Source organism: Bacillus rossius, chromosome 1, assembly GCF_032445375.1.
Source record: "Bacillus rossius redtenbacheri isolate Brsri chromosome 1, Brsri_v3, whole genome shotgun sequence".
Lineage (NCBI taxonomy): Eukaryota > Metazoa > Arthropoda > Insecta > Phasmatodea > Bacillidae > Bacillus > Bacillus rossius.
Window position 1 is genome coordinate 271,842,667 of NC_086330.1, and position 22,323 is coordinate 271,864,989.

The 22,323-nt window shown below is 34.6% G+C and overlaps 1 protein-coding gene across 2 annotated transcripts in view; it reads left to right on the forward strand.

Moving 5' to 3' along the window:
* The first annotated feature begins 399 nt into the window (after nt 1-399).
* The window catches only part of LOC134527601 (FACT complex subunit spt16), a 219,764-nt gene continuing 197,840 nt past the window's right edge, over nt 400-22,323 (forward strand). For both annotated transcript variants that reach the window (XM_063360430.1, XM_063360432.1), the window contains exons 1-6: nt 400-603; nt 7,724-7,828; nt 11,731-11,892; nt 16,706-16,858; nt 17,585-17,731; nt 19,571-19,837. In XM_063360430.1, coding sequence (XP_063216500.1) covers nt 535-603; nt 7,724-7,828; nt 11,731-11,892; nt 16,706-16,858; nt 17,585-17,731; nt 19,571-19,837 — 903 coding nt within the window. In that variant the 5' untranslated portion in view covers nt 400-534. The remainder of the gene's footprint in view (nt 604-7,723; nt 7,829-11,730; nt 11,893-16,705; nt 16,859-17,584; nt 17,732-19,570; nt 19,838-22,323) is intronic.

Sequence of the window (22,323 nt, forward strand, 5' to 3'; positions counted from 1 at the left end):
TCGCTACCTTATTTTGAAAGCCTGTTTTAAAGAATTGGGTTTAGTTATTATTCGTTGGACTGAAGACAATACTCTAGTAATTATTACTATAGCGTTAAGAATATTTTTTTGAAGCTATCTGCCACTTTTCCACGAGACCAGGACATGCAGCTATGTCAAACAAATTTTTATTTTCTTAGTGTTAGTTTATAAGATTTTTGGTGTTTTCCATTAATAACTTATATTAAGTTATACATTTAAAAGCCCCTTTCTTTACACGCCTCACTTCGTAAGCAATATTTTTAGGACCTTTAGATGGCATTATATTTACCTAGAGTACTGAATCAAAAGCTGTGTTCTTAGATGGTATTGTATTTCTTAGTAGTTTTGAAGCTTTCAATTTGAAAAGGAAGATAGCCTCCTTTTGTCTATGGTTATTCTATGGTCGCGCCATTCGTGCCTAATGGCGCGTTATGTATGCTAGTGTTTTTGTGAGATTGAACACTTGTTGGAGCTTTGCTGGTTTTTATAGAAAATAGTTTGTCAAACGAGGGGATGGCGAATATAAATTTAGACAAGGACGCCTTCTTTAGGCGTATGAAGAGGATTTACGCCGGATGGAAGGTAAACGTACATGTACCTAACCATTTGTCAACATAAGCATTTACACATGGACTTTTTCGTTCGCAAGCATTGACACAACGCGAAATCAGAACGACAGCCTGGCTTCAGAGCACCTACACTTAATGTCAATCTTTTGATAATCTTGGTTGTTTTATCTTGCCATAAGTTAATGCTGCTGCAGTCCGTAGCTTGTAATCACAATGAAAAATTATTAACAATAGAAAATAATTCATGATAGGGCAGGAATTTTGAAATCGAATGAATAGATATTTTGTTTAAAAGAACGCCGTGATGTTCATAGCGTAGTGCTGGATTTTAAACTGTGCAAGGATCTCAACGCCGTCCGTCTTGGGGTGCACAAAAGAGGTGCTTGTGTTAGCTAAAGCGTATCTCTGTTGCAGATACTCAATTGCGTCGCTATTACGAGAGTGGTGCTTGCACAGGCCAGTATATCGTACACCGTGCGGTACACCTCTCCTACATTTCAGTTTTATTTAATTTCTCAGTTTCAGATGTTATACTTACCATTATGACAGATGCACAGAAGAACATCCCAAAAAATTTTGGTACCAACTGTGTATGTATAGATGGGGGTAAATATTTACTTGGGCGGTATTTCCGAAAAAAAATGTTAAAAATCTGAAAAGACCTTTATTTTATGCTCTTCAACTTCCTCTTTTCATTAAAAGTGGCGGAGGTAAGAAATTCCAAATACGTTAGGAGATATCGAATTTTTAAATTTCATCATTAGAGTTGAGCGGTATTTGCAAAAAAAAAATGTTAAAAATCCGAAAATACCTTTATGATATGCTCTTCAACTTCTTCTTTTCATTAAAAGCGGCGGAGATAAGAAATTCCAAATACTTTAGGAGATATCGAATTTTTTAATTTTGCAATACAAGACCTGTGGAACCATTCGAGCGGCGCAATTTTTGTTATTTTGCCGTGTGTTCGTGAGACGTGAATACGTGAATCGTGAATGCGTAATTAATAAAATGGTTGATTAGGTCAGGTCAGTTACATTATTAATACTTTCAAACTAAGCCGACATTAAAAATTATTTTGTGAATTAATTTTAATGGCTGTTTAGTTTTAAAATATTTATAATGTAACTGACCTGACCAAACAAACCCGGACAAAGGGTGAACAGTAAACTAAAATGGTCGATTAGGTCAGGTCAGTTACATTATAAATACTTTCAAACTAAGGTGATATTAAAAATAATGTGAATTAATTTTAATTATTCCTTAGTTTTAAATTATTTATAATGTAACTGACCTTACCTAACAAACCCGTAACAAAGGATGTACAGTAACAACTGAGGTAAATTTTTTTGTCACTTATTACTTGCGCAACAATATCAAAATAACAAATAAGACTTTAAAATTAGAAACGTTAAAAACTCACCTAAGTTGGAGGCGGTAATTAAACACCGTTTTAAACAATAATTGAACTAAATAATCACGTATTAGTTAATTTGAATTCTGGCCTATCACGAACAATCACGTGACATCATTATCCAATAAAAAAAAAATACTCGTACGTAAACAAGAAACAATGGTCCACGCACGCCACAGGAATGCGCTGGTTTTGTGCTGAAATTTAAAAATTCGATATCTCCTAAAGTATTTGGAATTTCTAATCTCCGCCGCTTTTAATGAAAAGAGGAAGTTGAAGAGCAATATATAAAGGTATTTTCGGATTTTTAACATTTTTTTTCGGAAATACCGCCCAAGTAAATATTTACCTAGATGGGAGACAGACCAATCTTGGGTGTGTGCTTTCCCTGTGCTTTGATGTTTTCGAGTAGAGTTGATGTCCAACTGATAGAAATATTAGTAACTACAATTTGAGAGTTTTTAGGAGAATCAGTTCAATGCAAAGTGTTCATGTCAGAAATGGTATCAACTTCTAAATTGCATGGATAAAAATAATACCTACCCTAAATTTTCACCTATTTTTACATGGCATGTGGACAGAGCAGGAAGGAAAAATCTGTCAAAAGATTAAAGGGCATGATACCATGTCAGAAGCTTACAGGATTCTTAGAACGCTTATGGAAGAGAGGGATGAAAAAGCATTTTTAAATTATGTTCGAAGAAGCAATAAAACAGCGGTAAATATGTAGTTGATCGGTATTTGCGAAAAAAAAAAATTTAAAAAATCTTAAAATACTTTTATTATATGCTCTTTAAATTCCTCTTTTCATTAAAGCCGGCGGAGATAAGAAATTCCAAATAATTTAGGAGAATCGCCGTTCTTAATTTTGCTATAGAAGATCTGTGTAATCATTCAACCGCTGCCATTTTTGTTATTTTGCTGTGTGTTCGTGAATGCCTAATTAATTAAAATGGTCGATTAGATGAGGTCAGTTACATTATAAATACTTTGAAACTAAGGTGGCATTAAAAATAATGTGAATTAATTTTAATTATTCTTTAGTTTTAAATTATTTATAATGTTACTGACCTGACCTAACCAACCGGGACAAAGGATGGACAGTAGGAACTCACGTAATTTTTTTAAAATTAGTACTTGCGCAACAATATTCAAATAACAAAGAAAACATTAAAATTTGAAACATTAAAAACTCACCTAAGTTAGAGGCGGGTACAATTCCTTTGCTATTAGTAGAAAATGATGTAGTTGTTCACCTACATCGCGAAAAAAAAAAAAAATTCATACTCGTAAACAAGAAACAATTGTAAAGCCGCATGAATGCACAGGTATTGTGATGAAATTAAAAAATTCGATATCTCCTAAAGTATTAGGAATTTCTTATCTCCGCCATGTTTAATGTAAAGAGGAAGTTAAAGAGCATAGAATAAAAGCATTTTCGGAATTTTTAAATTTTATTTAACAAATATCGCCCAACTATGAAAATTAAATTCGATATCTCCCAAAGTATTTGGATTTTCTTATCTCCGCCGGCTTTAATAAAAAGAGGAATTTAAAGAGCATATAATAAAAGTATTTTCAGATTTTTAACATTTTTTTTCGCAAATACAGCTAAACTACATATTTACCAAAACAGCTACATGAATATCCAGATATGGAACAATTTGGACTGCACTTTGAAAATGTGTATACTTCGCATGTTCAGAACTGGACCTAGGCCTACTGCTATCGCCTTCATGCTGGTTAAACATGAAAGTGCACATGGAAATAATGCATGGGATCATCAAGCACTTGTATTTGAAGGGGAAGAAACCGAAGAGGCTTGACATTGAAATTCACACCTTAATGCGCTTTGTAAGGGATAAACTGTTCAAAAGATTAATAATGTATACAAAGCTGGGGAAGTGTTTGGAAAGGAATGGGGACTAGGTTGAAAAGTGAGTAGCGCATTACATAAAGGAGACATAGCTTTCAGGTACAACTAAAATGTGATAATTGGATTATAAATGAAAAAGGTTTCGGTAATGAATGGAGACATTACCTACTCAATCAACCCTCATAGAGCCAGATAGCATTGATTTGTGAAGATTTTCAAGTTAAAACTAGCCTTTTTTGTACTTATTTTATTTTATGTACCTAATACAGTATACACAGGTCCCCAAGCCCCATCTTGACCGGCGTGCATGCCTCTCGGCCGGGATCCCCAGTGACAGCTGGCCCCACCTTGGTATAAGGATATCAGGGTCAGTTATAAAGCACGCAAGTCGCAGCACCAACCATACACCTTGAAATTGCAAAACAGTAGAAAATAAATTTCTTCCCTGGGCCCTTTTTTTAAAATTATATTTTTCATTAAAACATATTAAATTTTTAATTTAAAATGGTTGTTTTCATTCTCTGTGCGACATTTAAACATTGAATGCTAGAAATAACATACTATTAAGTAAGTGAGAGTGAAACGTATAGCAAACGTTACTTACATAATGCTAATACTGTGCTTGTGTGTAAATGATAATTGCAAAGTATGTTATTAGGCTAGCTAGTTAGATTGAATTAGGTATATGACTTTGTGTTGTGAAATGTTTATATTGAGTTCGGTCTATAAAGAAAACATAATTTTTAGGAAATGTTTCAAGTGCTGTTTGTAGCTAAAAGAATTTTAAATAGCACACATGGGTTATAAAATGTCTTCCATAATCTGTGCACGTATTATTTTTGTGCACAGACAAAATAAACTTAACTATTGGGTTTGAAAACTACCGAACATACAACTGAATTAGTAAGACATTATCCAGAAAATTTGTTATGGACTTCCAAATAACACAACTTTGAGAGAAGCTGGATTCACAATGGTATGTCATTGACGTACAGAAATTTCAGAATTTAATAGTGATGTTTACCCATGTGCTCCATCTTCACTCCTGATTTTCTGCAAGTTTATTGGTATTAATCATATAAATATTTTTCATTATTAGGAGCTATGTTTGTGGTATAATTTGTCTTGGGGCAAGTTCTAAACATGATACCATGTATTTTAGATGTATTTTATTGAATGGAAAAGGTAGAAGAAATGTATGACGTTATGGAAGTCAATTATCGTGAGATGGTTGAAGGAAATTACAATAAATGTATGGCTGTGACAAAAGGTCTCATTTTCGTAGGTTAGATTAGTTTTGTGCTCATAGAACTAACAACAAAGCAAAAGGTTTCGTGAGTTTAATAAAGTTATATTAAAAATGATTTATAAGTTTTGTTTGCAAAATGTTAGGTATATTAATGAAGTTACCTATAAGGTGAGCTGAAGTAATTACGACCTGTATTTTCTTAGAGTAAATGCTTGGGAATAGGGTCTTTTAGAGGGGAAACATTTTCATGCGCAATATTTGTTTATTGAGAAAATTACATTATGGTAGACAAAATATATCTTTGGTATCATATTTTATACCAGAATAGGTGGGCTGTAGTATATAATATGATTTTAAAAAGTTAATTTGTAATGGTATAGAAATCTAGACTATCTCCTTTGTGCTAAATATAGGTATATAATTTATTTCTCCTTGACGTAGTGAAGGACTTATATTTCAGGCTTTAACTGTAGAAATATTAGGACTATGCTTTGTATTGCTTCAAAACAAGAATTTAAATGTAATAATTGACAGTGTTTTCAAATAGTTAAAAGTCATTTAGTCCTTTCCAGTTTTTGATAGAAGGACTGAAATAAAACTTACTTCGATTGACTACAGGTCATGTGATTAATTGACATTTGCAACATCGTACTGTTTGCTTTATTAGAAGTTCTACATTTTGAATTATGTTATGTAGGTAACTTATCAATAGTCACTCTGAAGCAGTTACAGAACATTCATTATTTAACATTGTGCTCCTTGGTTTAATGGACGAAAATTTTCCCTTATAATTGATAAAACATTGTAATGACCTGAAAAAAGTACCAGTTGAAAGGTTATCTGTTTTAGTTTTTATCTTCCCCACAACACATTTTTACAAACTATTTTTTGTTATTCCCTGTCAATTTGGGTACAATTTCTGGTGAGTTCGAACTCAGAGCCAACAGGTTTTCGTAGGGCACTCCCGTTTCCTTTCACCCATCAATTTCATCAATACTTCATTCATTTTACATCTCTCATTCCATCTCTAAATAAATCTCATGTCGACGAAACATCAGACTGTAATTCATTTATTCAATTAATTAATTAATTAATTAAACCATATTCATACCTGAAGTTTGCGGAAACCTGTTTTTGAATATATACACAATGTAGATATAGCCTCTTGTGGTTTGTACTGTTTATTACTGACTATACGAGTATGGTCATTGAAAACATGTCGTCTGTCATTTGTAAGAAGGGGCCATCTTACATTTTTGTTGAAAATGAGTTAACTGCAGAAATACATGTTTTCTTTCATCCTTCATGGTCTGTAAGAAGGGGATAACTGTATCTCTAATAGTTTTTAAGATATGACAGGGGCTAACCATAAATAATTAAAATACAGTGATGCATTACAGTGTGCTCATTTTGTTTTTCTGCTCTCCTGAAAAGTTTATGTTTTGTAGTTAGCCCCTTCTTACAAATGACAGACGATGTAATGCTTTTTTTTTTCTTCTGCAACCCTAGCTTATATCAGGGTGTCTACTATGTCACGAAAGTCACGAAAAAGTCACGAATGTTGTAAAAGTCACAAAAGTCCCGAAAAAGTCACCATTTTTAAGTATATTTTGGTAAAAGTCACGAAAAAATTAATTACATTGCTAATGTGAATTTCTTGTGCACTGATCTTGTATATACCATATTTTTTGTGCTTTTGGCAGCTTGCATTTTCAGGAAAATCATCGCTTAAGATGTTCCCACACAATACATTTTCCCGTGTTTAACTAGGCCATTCCCGCCATTTTCGACAAGACGTTTGCTTTAAAATCCCGTTCCAAATGTTGCTTACAGCTTCTATTCTCCTACGTGCAACATCATAATTTTCACATAGAATGCAGAGAAAATTTTAATAATAGTGATTTGCTCTTCTTTATTTAAAAAAAATAGTCCATTAGAATGCTGTGAAAATGTAATTTATTCAATTCTCGTACCTTACACGCTTAAAAAAAAAGGTTGTTTTCGTTCCGTGGCGGCCACTGCGTACTCAGTTTCATTCTTACTCTACAGAGCGCACAACGATCGCACATAATCGATTGTAGCTGTCAAGGTGTCAATGCGCGCGAACCGCATCCATATCGATAAGTTGTTAGCCAAATGGCAAGCGTTCATAATTGAACTTATAGCGTTGAGTTCGTTTGTTTACTGCTTGCTTGTGTGTACGAAACGTAAATTTATGTTTGGCTAGGATAAAAAAAATACAAAAATTTGTGCACAAAATGTGTGATGTATTTTCGTGTTTTGTATTTGTTAACGACTATGTTTACAAATTACAAAACACAAAATCCCTAAATTGCCGCCACATTTTATTTTCCAACTGAAATCATTATCGAAGAAGTTAAAGTGCTACGGAATGGAATTGTAATATTTTCTATGATATAATGTGCTGAAAATGTTTGCCAACAAATGTTAACGTGTTTTATTCGTGGTCACACTTCAGTAGAAATTGTCAAGAAAAAGTCACTAATTTTTATTTTTGTAACTCAGTAGACAACCTGTATATGTAATTTAGAAGGTTACCTGTACATGAGTTGATTTTTGTGTGTTTTTGATTGCAGACGCCAGAGAACTCGAATGAAGATGGTCTGTCGAAAGCAGACGCGATATCGTCGGCCGTGGGAGTGGACGACGAGATAGTTTACAGCAAGTCTGGGGCTTTGCAGGTGTGCACCATGTTTTAGCTGCAGGCTGATTACGAACACACACTGAGACATGCTGCATTCTCTCTGCTCTACCAAAACATGCGCCAAATTCAATGAGTATGAACCGACATGCGGGATGTGTTTCGTTACGATCCATTTGATTTATGAACCACGGTTTGAATCAGTAATGTCAGTAGGGCAAGCAACTACTGGAAGTAAATGTGTTGGTAGAATAAACTATTATGTATTTCCTAAAAAATATTACTACAGTAGAATCCTGATTATCCAGGTACGGGTTATCCGGGTTGTGTGTCAACCGTGCCATATTTCACTTGCATAAACCATAAATACAAGAAAGATTTTTGACTTTTTATTTCCGTGCACCTATAATTACATCGATGACGCCCAAGTACCGTATTTACCCGATTGCAAGACGAGGTCAACTTTTTAACCTTTATAAACCAGAAAATAGTATATAACAAGCTATAAATAAACATTTTACCGCCACCGTCGCACGTTTGCTTCGGATATGCCAAAAGTCTTGATGCAGCACTGTTGTTGTTTTCTTCTGCATATTTTACCACAATGAGCTTAAAATTTGCATCGTGATATGTTTGAGAGCCTTTCTTTATAAAAGAACTTGATGTTCCTCGCCTTTCAACACTATCCATTTTAGGTTCCCGCAATTTACCGCATTTGTTTATTAACGAAAATAAACAATTTCGTTTAGATAGAATAACATTGTTAAAACATATACAACACTTTGGGTTTCTAAAATTGTTACAGCGCTCGCAACATAGTGGAGATATCATGTACTACAAAATTCAGCATGAGAAATGACCTGGTTTACCAACTCCCAAGTCTAGGTTTCACGTCTTCTTTCGTGCATACTTTATCTATGGCGTGAGCGCAAATAAACAAAGCATGGCGACTAGTATCGTAGATGTTTTTTATAATCTTTTTGCGTACAAATTAGCTTTAAATTGTACTGTATTTTTCATTAAATGATTATAATGTTAATAGTTATATTGCCTGTTCCCATAAAAGTAATTTCACATTGTATTAGCCTAAAAATGTGGGACAAACTACCATCAAAAATAAAGATTTTCAAATGCAAGACTTATGTGAAATTTTTTACCGTTGCCGGGAGAAAAAATAGTCGTCTTGCATTTGAAGGTAAATACGGTATTCAGATAACGTTTATATTCTGCCATCCGGCATGTCAGATTGTCAGCAACAGCTATGGAGAGAGAAGCCAGAAGCTTTCAGGGCTAGTTTACCTTGCTTCTACTAGGATGCGCTAGTGGCATATCATGACATAAACACAATTATTAAACAACAGATTTTGGAATTATGTTAATAGGTGAATTAATCTTTCTAATAGGCCCTATTATAAAATGTTATGTTTATGCTTTTTTAAAACTTACTATAATAGAAATATATCTCATAATCATTAAAATTATTATTTTGTAACTCAGAAATGTTGGTAGCACCTACTTAGGAATGTTATGCCCATGCCCCATTATGTAAACAATGTGGCATGTGAATTTTTAAATTTAATTTAATGTTATTTAATTTTAAAATGTTACTCATCATTTATTTAAATGTACTTTGAATGTATTTAGAATAAATAATATTACTGTAAATTTATTTTAATGGCAGTAGTGTATTAATAAAAATGGTAATCAAAGCGCATTTACCCAATTGGAAAATTAATTATTTTTACTAAAATACTCGTATGGAAAAAATGCATTTGACTAGTGCTCTGTTTAACAAATTAGGGTGTTACTTTGAGGGGTGGGTGTTACAGTGTTTGTTTAGATAGTCGTGATAATTTTAATCAGTTTTTTTATTGACATTGCTTTAACCTTGTTTTTTTATTATCCTTGAACCCCTTGCCATTCATTACTCGGATAATCAAAAGTGTACTGTTTTTAGTTTCACTGTATGATAAGTGTGAAGAGAACAAACTTTGGGTAGATTTTGACATAACAGACATTAGAGACAGTAACTTCCAACCATAACATGTCTTGCCCTGGAGTAATTTCGGGAAACTACGGAAAACAAAAATATGAATAACCGGATCGGGATTGGAATCCGGTTCTTTCATAACATGAGTTCAGATTCTTGCCATTATGCCACTTCTCCTGGTGCAAATAAAAAATAATAATACAATTTAAAATAATTGTGTTTTTGTTGATAACGGTGAGACACAACAATAATTTTTTAAGTTCTGCGTTTAGGCTAAAACATGTCGCTCATTGTGAGGATCGTAATTTTTTATATTAATTTCCCTGCACAACTCAAATTTATTAGCACTTTGTCAGTACCCAAGTGGTTTTTACTGTAATATTTCAGATCTTGTCTGTGTAATTATGTAATGTTAAAGCCATACCTTTATTTACATGTTGTATCAAAAATGAAGCCATCTCTAATGACCTAAATGTCGATATTGAAGATCAAATCAAAAAAACTAAATTAAAGAAAAGCAGCTGCTGGGTCAGGAAGCTTTCTGAGTGTGTGCACATTTACTGATTTTATTTTATTTTATCGTGTTACTCACTGTCTGTTTAAGAAATGTATGTTAGACATTCTCTGGGTCCCAGAACAGGGCTCTACATTAAACCAAGGGTCCATCATTTTTTTAGTAATATGAATCTAGCAAGACATTTCACTTCAAAATAGGGTTCTAGTTTGGAAAAAATTAGCTCAGGATGATTTTGTGTTATTTTCTCATAATTTTTATGAATAAAACTCTTACATTAAATTTTAAAATTAAGTTATGTACAATGCATATTTTATTATGTCTAAATATATAACACACAAAAATAATAATCTTTCAGTATTATATAAAACTTACTAAATAATGATATTTTTTAAAAATAGCATGATGAATGGGTATTGCTTTTACTGTCCTCATCCGGTCACATTTAGAGTGTTTGTAAACTTTGCTTGACAGTGTCTGCATGAAAATAATGAGCCAACCATTTTTGTGTTTTTTTTATGCATATGTTTTGCAAAAAAAAAAAAATTGAAAATATTTATTCAAGTGTTAAAATATATTGTAAGTCCAGCAGACATTAGCAGGTTAGATGGTTTCAAGGTCAACGTGGGCACTTCTACTCAGCCCCTTTTTTGGGGGGTTGGCGAGTGCAGTAACGTTTGAAATCAACCCTTCGTGGTGGGATTTTGACTTTGCATTCAAATTTAAACTGAGTATAGCATGGTTGCATCTTTTCCATTTTTGTAGTTTATGCATACTTTTCTTACCTGACTACATTAAAAATACTTTTTAAAAAAAATTGTTATTACACCAGTTTAAAAGAAAAGTAAGGCTGTTCAACCTTGTGCATTTCCTCTTTTGTCGAGGAATCTGGAGCAAATTTCTCAATAAACTTTGTTTTTGTTCAAAATTCGAAAGGTCTGATGCGATTTAACTTGTGTATTCCCTCTAACTTTTTATGTTGCTGTTTGGGAAAGATTTGGGGACAGAGTCAATTTTAAAGCTTAGCTTTACCAACTGAGTAATGGAATTTTCATTTTAATGTATGCGTTAAAAGGATTATTTCGTTAAACTGTTTTACTGTAAAATTAGCAGTGCTTATTATATTATGTCTGCAAATTTCATAGGCAAAAACATGCTACAGGCTACCGACTATGTGAAGAAAAAAAAAACATGGCAAGTATTCATAAGTATAATCCTTTCCATTTAGCTTGCATATCTTTATCTGGTGATAAAATTTGTGACCAAACAACAAATAAAGATCAGCATTGATAAATTTATATGAATAGCCCGTATAGCCCACAAGACAAGGAACCAAGCAATATGGTGTAGGACTGAGCCCCAAGTGTAAACCCAGCAGTAGGAGGTGATCGACTAGTGTGCGGATGCGAGCCCATGTTTGCTGGGTGTCCCTTCACAGATGTGGCTGCTGGGGTACGAGCTCACCGACACCATCATGATACTGACCCAGGACGCCATTCATTTCCTGGCCAGCAAGAAGAAGATTGAGTTCCTGCGCCAGATCGAGAACTCAAAGGATGAGAACGATGTGCCGCCTGTCAAACTTCACATCCGAGACAGAGTGAGTCAGTGAGTTGATTGCAGTTGTGTTCGGTGGGGCTTAAAAGTCTTGCAGAACAAGGATGTTGGAGAAGGAATCAGCTGGCCTGCAATATAGCGTGTCCCATCCTTAATGTTCGGTGTGCATTCATATAGGCCGTCACACTCATTCCACTGCACAATATCTGCTATTAGCGCTATGCTCTGTTGCCAGTTATAACCCATAGCAGACAAATGTTTTGGACACATCTTGGTAGTATTTCAGAAAAATTACGTTTCTGTAAGGCCATGAAACATTTTTTGAGAATAAAATCCAAATTATTGTGTACTGTACAGGGAAATTTTAATTGACTGTTTGAGAGGTATTGAATCTTCTTGTATTTTGTTAAAAGAATAAAATACTTTTTACTTCTAAGAAGACAGGACCGTAAGTTGCCATCTTGGATTGTAATGATTTTGCCGTTAACTTTTTTTTACATTTAAAATTAAAAGTTTGGCTCTGTTTAAGACAAAATCACATGTTATAATGGAGTGCCTGAAATTAACCCTTTTAGTGCCAAAGTCCGATAAATCGGCTTTGCCTTGTGCGAGAATTGCCAGGGTCGAAAAATCGGCCCGATTTTTTTTCCGTTTTCAAGACAGGTTTTTGTTACTAGCAGCGCATTCTACCTTTGTCTAATGAAGTGTCCTACTATCTAGTTCCTTTTTCCGTAAACAGGTAGCGAATGTGCCCTACTATTTAGTTCTTTTTTCTCACAACAGAGAGTATGAGTGTCATACTGCTGGACATCGCACAGCATAAGAAACCGCGTTTTGCTGCATTTTTTATTCTAAAGAAACACTTTCCCTTTTGAAAAAAAAATGTTTCTTTTGTAAATTCTTTATTTCAATTCTTTTATATCATGAAACTGTTTTCCAGAAATTTCTACAAATGTATTTTTTCCAAAGTTATGACAACAATGGTTCATTTATGTAAACGATATATGTAACTACCAGTTTCGTGGATATTACAAATTGGGTAGGATTTTATACCGTTGGTTATTCTGCGTTGAAAATTATTATTGTAGTAGTCATAGTAAACACGTTTTCCCGCATATTTCTCAGTGGTAAGTGATGTTACTCTGTTTCAAACTAATACTACCGTGAAACTTTGTGCGATCAAGACTTTTGTTCTCGTTTTCATAATAATGTCTCGGAAAAGAAGTTACATTGCGGGTAAAGATGACAAAGAAATGCTCAACTATTTTTATTCGCTCGATAGTGATATTTGTGAAAGTGATACAACAAGTGACAACGATACAAGTACTGATGAAGAGCATTTACCATCTACTTCAAACACACCGAGACTTACTCCAGTGGCTGCGGGTAATTATATTCCAGCCGGTGCATCACTTCGTATGAATTCAGGCAATAGTTCAAGTGATTCGTCGGATGAAAATGAACAGACTGACGTAAATAAAATAATCTGGTCTTCTTGTGAAAACTTTTCACCACCAATAAACAACATACCCCAGTTTTTAGAAAATGCTGGACCAAAACATTTACCCCCTCGAAACTCGAAGCCCATAGCATATTTCCAGCTAATGTTTACTTTTTCCTTACTACAGCTTCTGGTAAAGGAAACCAATAGATATGCTCAGCAGTTTTTATTACAGAACAAGGGTAAATTAGGTACTGGTTTGAGAGCTATTTCGTGGAAAAAAACTTCAGTTGTTGAAATGAAAGCATTTGTAGCATGTATAATAAATATGGGCCTCATAAAAATGCCTACACTTTCCTCATATTGGTCTACTGTTCCTTCTCGCAGCATGCCATGGTTTCGAAAAATGTTTTCTCTCAATAGATTTCAACTACATCTAAAATTTTTCCACCTATCCAATAACAAAAACCTTGGTCTACCAGGCAAATCAAACTATGATCCAGAAGAAAATTCAAGCCAATTATTGACCACGCAAATAACGTTTTCAAGCACCACTTCACTCCATACCAAATGCTGAGCATTGATGAAAGTTTGGTCGGAACAAAGAGCCATACATCATTACTTCAATACCTTCCCAACAAAAACCACCACAGATGGGGAATAAAATTTTGGATGCTTTGTGATAGTACTGTCAATTACTGCATGGGATTTTATGTATACCGTGGTGCTAAAGATCAATTAGATAAGACTAGCATAAAACTATATGGTCTTGGGTACACTCTGATCATGAAGCTATTATCAGGTGTGAATTTACTACGAAAAGGTTATCACATTTTTGTTGATAATTTTTTTACAAGTGTACCAGTTGCACAGAAACTCTATTCTGAAGGGACTTACCTTACTGGAACTGTTAGGCGGAACAGGAAGCATCTACCAGCCGAATTACACAGGCAAAATAAATTTCAGGTTGGGGAGAAAAGGTATTTCAAAAGTAATGAACTGCTGTTATTAGCATATCGCGAAAAGAAATCTCAAACAAAACCAGTAATTTTACTATCAAAAAATGGAAAAACAGAAGATGTTCAGTGTACTATAAAACGGCACGGACTAGAGAGAGTGCGTGAAAAACCAGAAATCATTCACAAATACAATACCGTATTTACTCGCGTAAAGGCCCCCCTTTTTTCCCCAAATTTTGACTCCAAAAAAGGGGAGGGGGCCTATACGCGAATTTGGAGGAAAAAATAGATTTTTCTTTTCAAGTTGCGTTTTTGTTCGAATATGAGGAATGGCGGGGGAGGCAGCGACGCGGCAGGATGGAGAGAGAGGCAACGACTCCGCAGGGGGGAGAGGCAGCGCTATGACAGGGGGGAGAGAGGCAGAGGCAGCTAGTCCGGAGGGGGGGGGGGAGAGAGGCAGAGGCGTGGCTTAACCTCCCTCCTGCCAGCTAGCCAGCCAACCAGACAGGAGTGTAGGTACCTGCTCCACCCACTTCCCTTCCTCCTTCACTTCCCCTCTTCTTCCCCTCTTCTACTCCATCAACACTGCACATCAACACAGCGGCGCGAGTCCAGCTTTCTTTATCTTTATGTCGTTTGAGATAGGACTAACTGCTTACGTCTGGTACGCCTCACGACGGTCCTACTGAGAACACTGAGAACGGACAAACTATAATACCAGTTTCTGTATCACTGCTGCTTACAAAATCACCTCCCGCCGCTCACAATACATGGCTTGTTTGATGCATGCCAAGCTGCCCTGCCCTCAGATAAACCCAGAAAAACACGTTTTTAAATTTTTTCTCAAAAATGTTTACAAAACAAGGAGGGGGGCTTATACGCGGGCGGGGCCTTTACACGTGAGTAAATACGGTAAATGCATGGGTGGTATAGACACACGTGATATGATGCTGTATTGTTACCTCGACGAAAGATCATTGAAATACTGGAAAAAAGTATGTTTCAATATATTTGGCCGTATGATACTCAACAGTTATATTTTGTACAAAATGAATACAGATGGTAACATTCTGACAAGATATGAGTTCGTCTCTGCTGTAATGGACAGTCTCAGGAAAGAGTGGCTAGAACAGCAACACCAACAAACAGGTGACACTAACGAAAGTGTGGCGTCATCAGGAATTCTGAAACTGCCATTGAAGAAAGAAAAAGAATGTTGTGTTTGCAGTGTATCGAGTAAACGTCAGGGAGGAAAAAGAAAGCGTTAGAGGACAGTTTGTGCAAAATGCCATAAAGGGTTGCATGGTGTTTGTTTTAGTAAACACAGCTGCTAGGACCAGTGAATATGAATTTGACTATATGTAGTTGTGATGGATTTATCGTTGTGGTTATCATGAACTACCAATTAATTTTATATTTTTAATTTAAAAAAAAGTGATAATGCAAAATGCTGATCGAACCAAGACAATATTTTTTCTTCTAAAATTTGAAAGTCAGTTTCACCTAAATTTGTATAAAGTCATAAAATAGTTATGCATAATTTTTTAATTACATCGTTTACTTTTTAAATACATTAATAACATACTTATAATTATTAAAAAATTATAAAGATTTAAAATACACTATATAGTTGGAGTTAGGCTATGAAAAGATTTATTTGAATTGTCACAGAGTAAGAAAAGCAATGTTTTTTTTTTTCAAATTTTTTTATTATTACAATAAAGATTTGAAAAAAATACATTACTATTATACTACCATATAGAAAAACAATTAATTATTTAAAAAAAATTCAAACCAAAGAATTTTACTGTCAAAATTACTCCCTATCCACATTACAATCCATAAAAAATATGTTTTTAATTTTTTTTAAATTTAAAAAACAACAAAAATAAAATAAGATGAAAATTTTTATGTTTAAACATGAGAAGTGACAGAAGAAAACATTTATCTATAAACAGTAAAAATTTCATAGTTCTAACTGTAAAGGTTAAAAAGTTATTAAAATTAAACACTAGAGATGCAATTTAGTTAAAAATGACCTGGCACTATTAGCACTAGCATCCTAGCAGAGGCTGGCACTAAGAGGGTTAAAAGTGGAGACTGCTACAAATAGTTCCTTGTGTGAAATAATTGTCTGAATTTGTGAGAGGCTCATAATTTGGCTCTTCGTCAGTGGCAAGTTTGTTTATTGGCACATCATAAACTGCTGATTATCAAAGATGCATTAAACAGGTGGTATATGTGTTTAAATAACAGCAAAATATGAATAAAATTAACATTCTTATTTTGGTACTTCAGTTCTTAGCAACCATTATTAGCACTGAAACAAAGCTCAAATTGCACAAATCAGTTTGAACTTATATAAACTGATTATTATGTGCTGATATTGACATTAACCAAATCCAATGACTGTGCATTCAAATTGATACACCCCGTGTATTTGTTGTTGATCGCAGACGGACGAAGACAAGACAAACTTTGCGAAGCTGGTGGAGGCCATACGGAGCAGCAAAAAGGGCAAGACCCTGGGGATGTTCACGAAGGAGAACTATCCGGGACAGTTCTTGGACTTGTGGAGGGCCGTGGTGAAGAAGGAGCAGTTCGAGACGGTAAGTCCCGAGACTGCATTTAGCGTACGGTTAATTTTTAGTTTTGAAATTTCATTTGGGTCTCAAAATATACATTAATAAGAAATGTATATGTATTGATCTTTTACATGTTCATATACATGTAGCTAAATATTCTGAAATGCATACATTCCGGGTTCTCTTTATTGTTGCTTGGGTACAGTAACATCCATAATTCTAAACTTTAAGTAGGTTTTTTTAATGTGTCAAACAAGCCTCTTGAATTTCAGGTAACCTTAGGTGACAGTGTTAGATCAAATAATAATTAATTATTATTAATTAATACAAATATTTATTGATATTTTCAGTTTATTTGGCCACTTAGCAGACTTATTAAACACTGTTATAGTTTGCTTTTCAAAACTTTTTTTTTGCATTTATTGAATGATAGAAAGCAAACGACATAAGCAGGAAATTTACCATTCGTGAAATGTTATATGTAGGAAATAAATACATTGTCCTTATGGGGAAAATGTCGGGACATAAAAAATGACATAAGCAGGAACCTTCTAACAGGGTTCTACTGTATGAAAAAGTGGGTAAATTACAGATGGGTGTAATGCCCTAGCATAACTCAAAATTGTAAACATCAAGTGAGTCCCCAAATGTTTGTAGCCCACTGTTATCTTGTAGTTACCATTGTCGTAAGTGTCTATGCATAGTTTTGCAATGTTAAACCTCACCTTGTTTTATTGTTTTTCTGAGCAGGTGGATGTAAGTGCTGCATTCGCCTACATCATGGCTGCCAAAGAAGATAGTGAGGTTCTGACTATAAAGAAGGCCTGCCTGGTGTCTGTGGATGTATTCAACAAGTACTTAAAGGATCAGATAATGGAAATCATTGACTCTGATAAGGTTAGCTGTCAAGCAAATGCATGGAACTTGAATGCTGTATGGTAATAATTTCAGCGTTTGTTTTTCTACTAACAGCACTGTGGGTAGTGTTTTTTTTTTTGCTTGCAGTGGAACCACACAGTAATTACCACATGCTGTGGAGATCAACATAAATTATTCCTTAGACACACAACAATTTTTCTCATTTTTTAAGTGACTGCAATTTTTTAAAAATACACTTTTTGAAAGAAAAAAATTTCCTGGCAGTAATAGTAATATCAATTTTTTTTTTGTAAAATATTTTTAAGATTTTCTCTTAATAACTTTTGCCTTTAGCTTTCAGATGAAATCTCTTTCTGTGCCATATTCTGCCAGCTTCCTATATTCTTAACAATTTCCTAATAAAATAAATTTTATATTCTTTACTGGTATAGGGGATCACAACCAGTGGAAAATGTAATGTTATTTCTGAAGTCATGGATCATTTTAATATTTGTAATATATAGGATTACTTGCATATGATTTGTTTTGTATTTATTAAGTTGATATATTAACAGTCAGGGTTTTGTTTTTGTGGACTTATATTAACTGGGGGGTGTTCAATGTTTATTGTATAGGCAAGATTACATATGGGCAATGGCGATAAAACCAAAATACTTAACACAGAAGTGGAAGTCAACACAACTTAGCAATGAAAGTTGAGGCAAAACACAAAATACAATGAAATTAACCTGATCAAAGTAATTTTGTCTTTTAAAACGTAAAATATGGTTCAGAATTTTTTTTTGTTTAGAAAATTTTAACTATTAATTGCTATATACAAAAAATTATTTAGTTTCTAGTGAATTGTTTTTTTAGGTGTACTGAAAACTTTAAAAATTTTTTAAAATTCAATTTACAGTTATTAAATAAAAGCAGTCAATATCTGATGCCATACAGATGTGGCAAAATGCCTGCAAGGAAACATTATCAGGAAAATTTGGCTTCCAACAATCCATTACTGTTTTTTTTTGTAATTTTTTTTATTAATATTGTAATAAGACAGTGACAAAAGATAAAATTTAAGTTTAAAACTATGTCAACACCATAAAGAAATTAGAACATGCACAGAATAAATTATTTTTTTACTGCTAATAAAGTTATGTAATTTTGGAAGTTCCAGTAACATAGTCTTTTTTTCGATACTTATGTAAAATGTCCCACAATTTGAGAAATATTATGTGTCCTGGCATCTGTAGGTCCCAATTAACACTGATAGTTGAGATTTTACTGTACTATGTGTAGCATTTTATAACATAGTGTCTATAAGTCACGAAAGACAAAAAAGTAATGAAACTGAAGGTTTGGTCATGAAATTCACGAAAAAGGCAGGGAATAAGCAGTTATGGTGCTAGAAGTCATGAAAATAAAATGTACAGCAGCGTTTATTTTCATGATGCGTACTTCAATTGATAGTTGCACATTAAATATAAATAGTTAGTGACTGACCACTTAAATCATTGAAATTATTTCTGAAAAGGTTTTACCTTTCTAACCTAAAAATCTGTACATTCCTGTGAATAGTAGGCTAGATATATTTTGTAATATGTTTGATTTTGATTATTTTAATAGGTCAATAATCCTGTTATATAAAAAGTTGAAAGGAAATTGTATTAAAAAGTCCAGAAAGAGTTATTAAATTGATTCACCAGGGATTTGTAGATCATCCTGTATAAGGTGGTACACTGGATGTGATGATAGAAACACTCGACTGTGAGCAAGATCTTGCATGACGTATATGAGTCAGTACCCAGGTGGTAGTAGCTGATTACAGTGTTACAGTTCGTGTGTGATGTGGTGCATGATGTGCGCTGGTTGCAGAAAGTGAAGCACGTGAAGCTGGCGGAGGGCGTGGAGGCGGCGGTGTCAGACAAGAAGTACGTCTCCGGGGTGGACACGAGCCAGGTGGACATGTGCTACCCGGCCATCATCCAGAGCGGCGGCCACTACAACCTCAAGTTCAGCGTCGTCAGCGACAAGAACGTGCTGCACTTTGGGGCCATCGTGTGCTCGCTGGGCGTGCGCTACAAGTCCTATTGCTCCAACATAGTGCGCACCCTGCTCGTCAACCCCACCACTGAGATACAGGTGATCTCTTCGCCCTGTTCCTGTTCCAGGCCACCCAAGTCACAAGCACCTTTTGATCAATTGACTTCTGTATGAAGTGGAGACAGTTCACTCAAAGCACGTGGGAATTATCTCAGAAATGATTTCAGCTCTTAAACATAAAAATAGCCATGTTCCTGCAAATAGTTCTTTAACGTATTATTTTAAAGTATTGCTTTCTTAAAAAAAATATGACCCTGTTATACAAGAAAGTTGTATGAATCTTTTCTTATTACAAGGCCCTTTAAAAGTCCTGAAATTGGTTCACCAGATATTTGTAGATATTGTGAAACGTGGTAGTAAAACCCTTTTGTTTTAGTCAATAAATTTACATCCTCTGCTGTCACTTAACACATGAAACATTTTTTTTAACTAATCTTAAACTCACAAAATTTTTGTAAACCAATGGTTTAGAGCTGAACCAATGATCCAGAGTCTGAATCGAGCTGGGAATTGAAGTAAGAATCGACAGGAGCGCCAGAATCGAAGAAATATTTATATTTTGATGTCTGTTTATTTAGCATGGTTTTGTTTAGTCAGCTATGGTTTTATTTCATTCATGTCGTGCACACAACTGACCTCTCTCCCTCACAGCCACAGTGTCTGCTGCCCATCCAGTGTTGCCAACCAGACAGATGTGAAATTCTCATGTTATGGCAAAAAAATTCCCATTTTTCTACAAAAATTCCCACGTGCTATTTTAAAAAATTTTTAGTAACACTCTTAGAGCTAACATTAACGTAAAGGTATTTATTTCAATATATATTTACACAAACACATTCACTGTTAAATAAAAAATTAATTTTAACTTTCGTCATTTGTAGTGCAGTACAAATTCTTCTTGTTATGAAGTTTTAGGTGGCTTTCATGCACTTTGAAAGTTGTGCAGTCAATGTCATTTGTTTGAAATGCCGACCTGACAACACAAACTGCATTTAAGGTCTCTTCGCCATCCTGTTCCTTTTTTTGGTTTTTATATCGGTCACCATTGAAAAAATCCTCTCTGCTTCTGCGTTGGAATGAGGAAGAGAGAGAACACATTTAGCCAGTCTACTTAAGTTTGGAAAACACAATTTGTCACTGAAATCTCTTATTTGAGAGATATTATCCCACATTGTGTCAATATCCATTTCTAAAAACTTCTTTTTCTGATCCGCAGTTATACTATGTGGCAGACTTCTCCATTCGACAGCTAAATTATTCAAATCAAATCCGCCTATTTGCGAAGCTAAAGTGCTTAAATCCTTAACTTCATTTCTCTCTGACTTTTCAAGTGCAACAGCTGGATCGACAAATTTCATTTCTCGAAAGAGTTCACAGTCCAAAGGCAGACGTTTTTTCATTTCATCTGTAGCACAAATGTAGAACTCAAGGCACTTCAGTCTGAACTGCTGGACACTCGAGGCACAGTCTTCCGGCAATGACTGCAAAAACTTCTTACACTCAGGTCCGAGGTCTGTTGTCTGTTTCAGCTGATTGAGACACTCAGCTTTCAAAAAGTTTTGTGCAAAATTGTTTATCAGGGTGCTAGATGCTTCCAACAACTTGTGTATAAGTATTTTACTTGACTGAAAAAGTGCATTGAAAGAATTGAAATAAGTCAAAACATACTTGAGAAAAAGCAAATATGCCTTGGTGTAGTGGTTCTGTAGTTCATTAAAAATGAACTCTGCACTCTTAAGTTTATCTTCAACAATGGCAAGTTGGAAGTATTGTTGCAAAGGTTCCCAGTTCTCTAGAAGACGAACAACACATTGATGCAATACCAACCATCTTGTACCAGATAATTTGAGCAACTTACGCTGTTCAGTGTTAAAAAACTCTTGAAACTCTCGCAAAATGGCACACCGCTTAGCACTTCCAGAAATATAACTGCACACACATCGCAATAATTCTTCGCATGACCGGGGAAGTTTCTCGCATGCTTTGCTGGCTATTATAGCCGATGTATGACAGATACAGTTAAGAACTATCAGACCTGGTGTTACAGTCTTTAATCTTGTAACAAAAGAGTTATGTGAACCGACCATGACAGGCGCATTGTCACATGCCAATCCAATTACAGCGAAACCCCTTATTTACGTTACCGTTATTTACGTTTTCCCGTTATTTGCACTATATTCTTCAGGTCCCGTTTAGTTCCCATTTAGTCCAATACAATACCTTCACGCAAATTACGTCTCAAAATTCGAATCCATCCCGCTATTTACGTCACGTAACAAACATAAACAACTTGGTGCAATCGCCATAGATGATGAAACTGTAAAAGAATTGTCCGAAAATAAACATGTGAAACGCGTCAAAGATTTCATTCGTATCGAAAACCACAACACACTACAAGATGGCGATGAAGTTGTGCGGGCTCTATTTGCGCTGCGAGCGCTGTCGATTTTCTGGACGATATTTTAATCACATACACAACTGCATGTTTACATTCTGTGAACATTATGGTAAAGGAAAGTCAACAT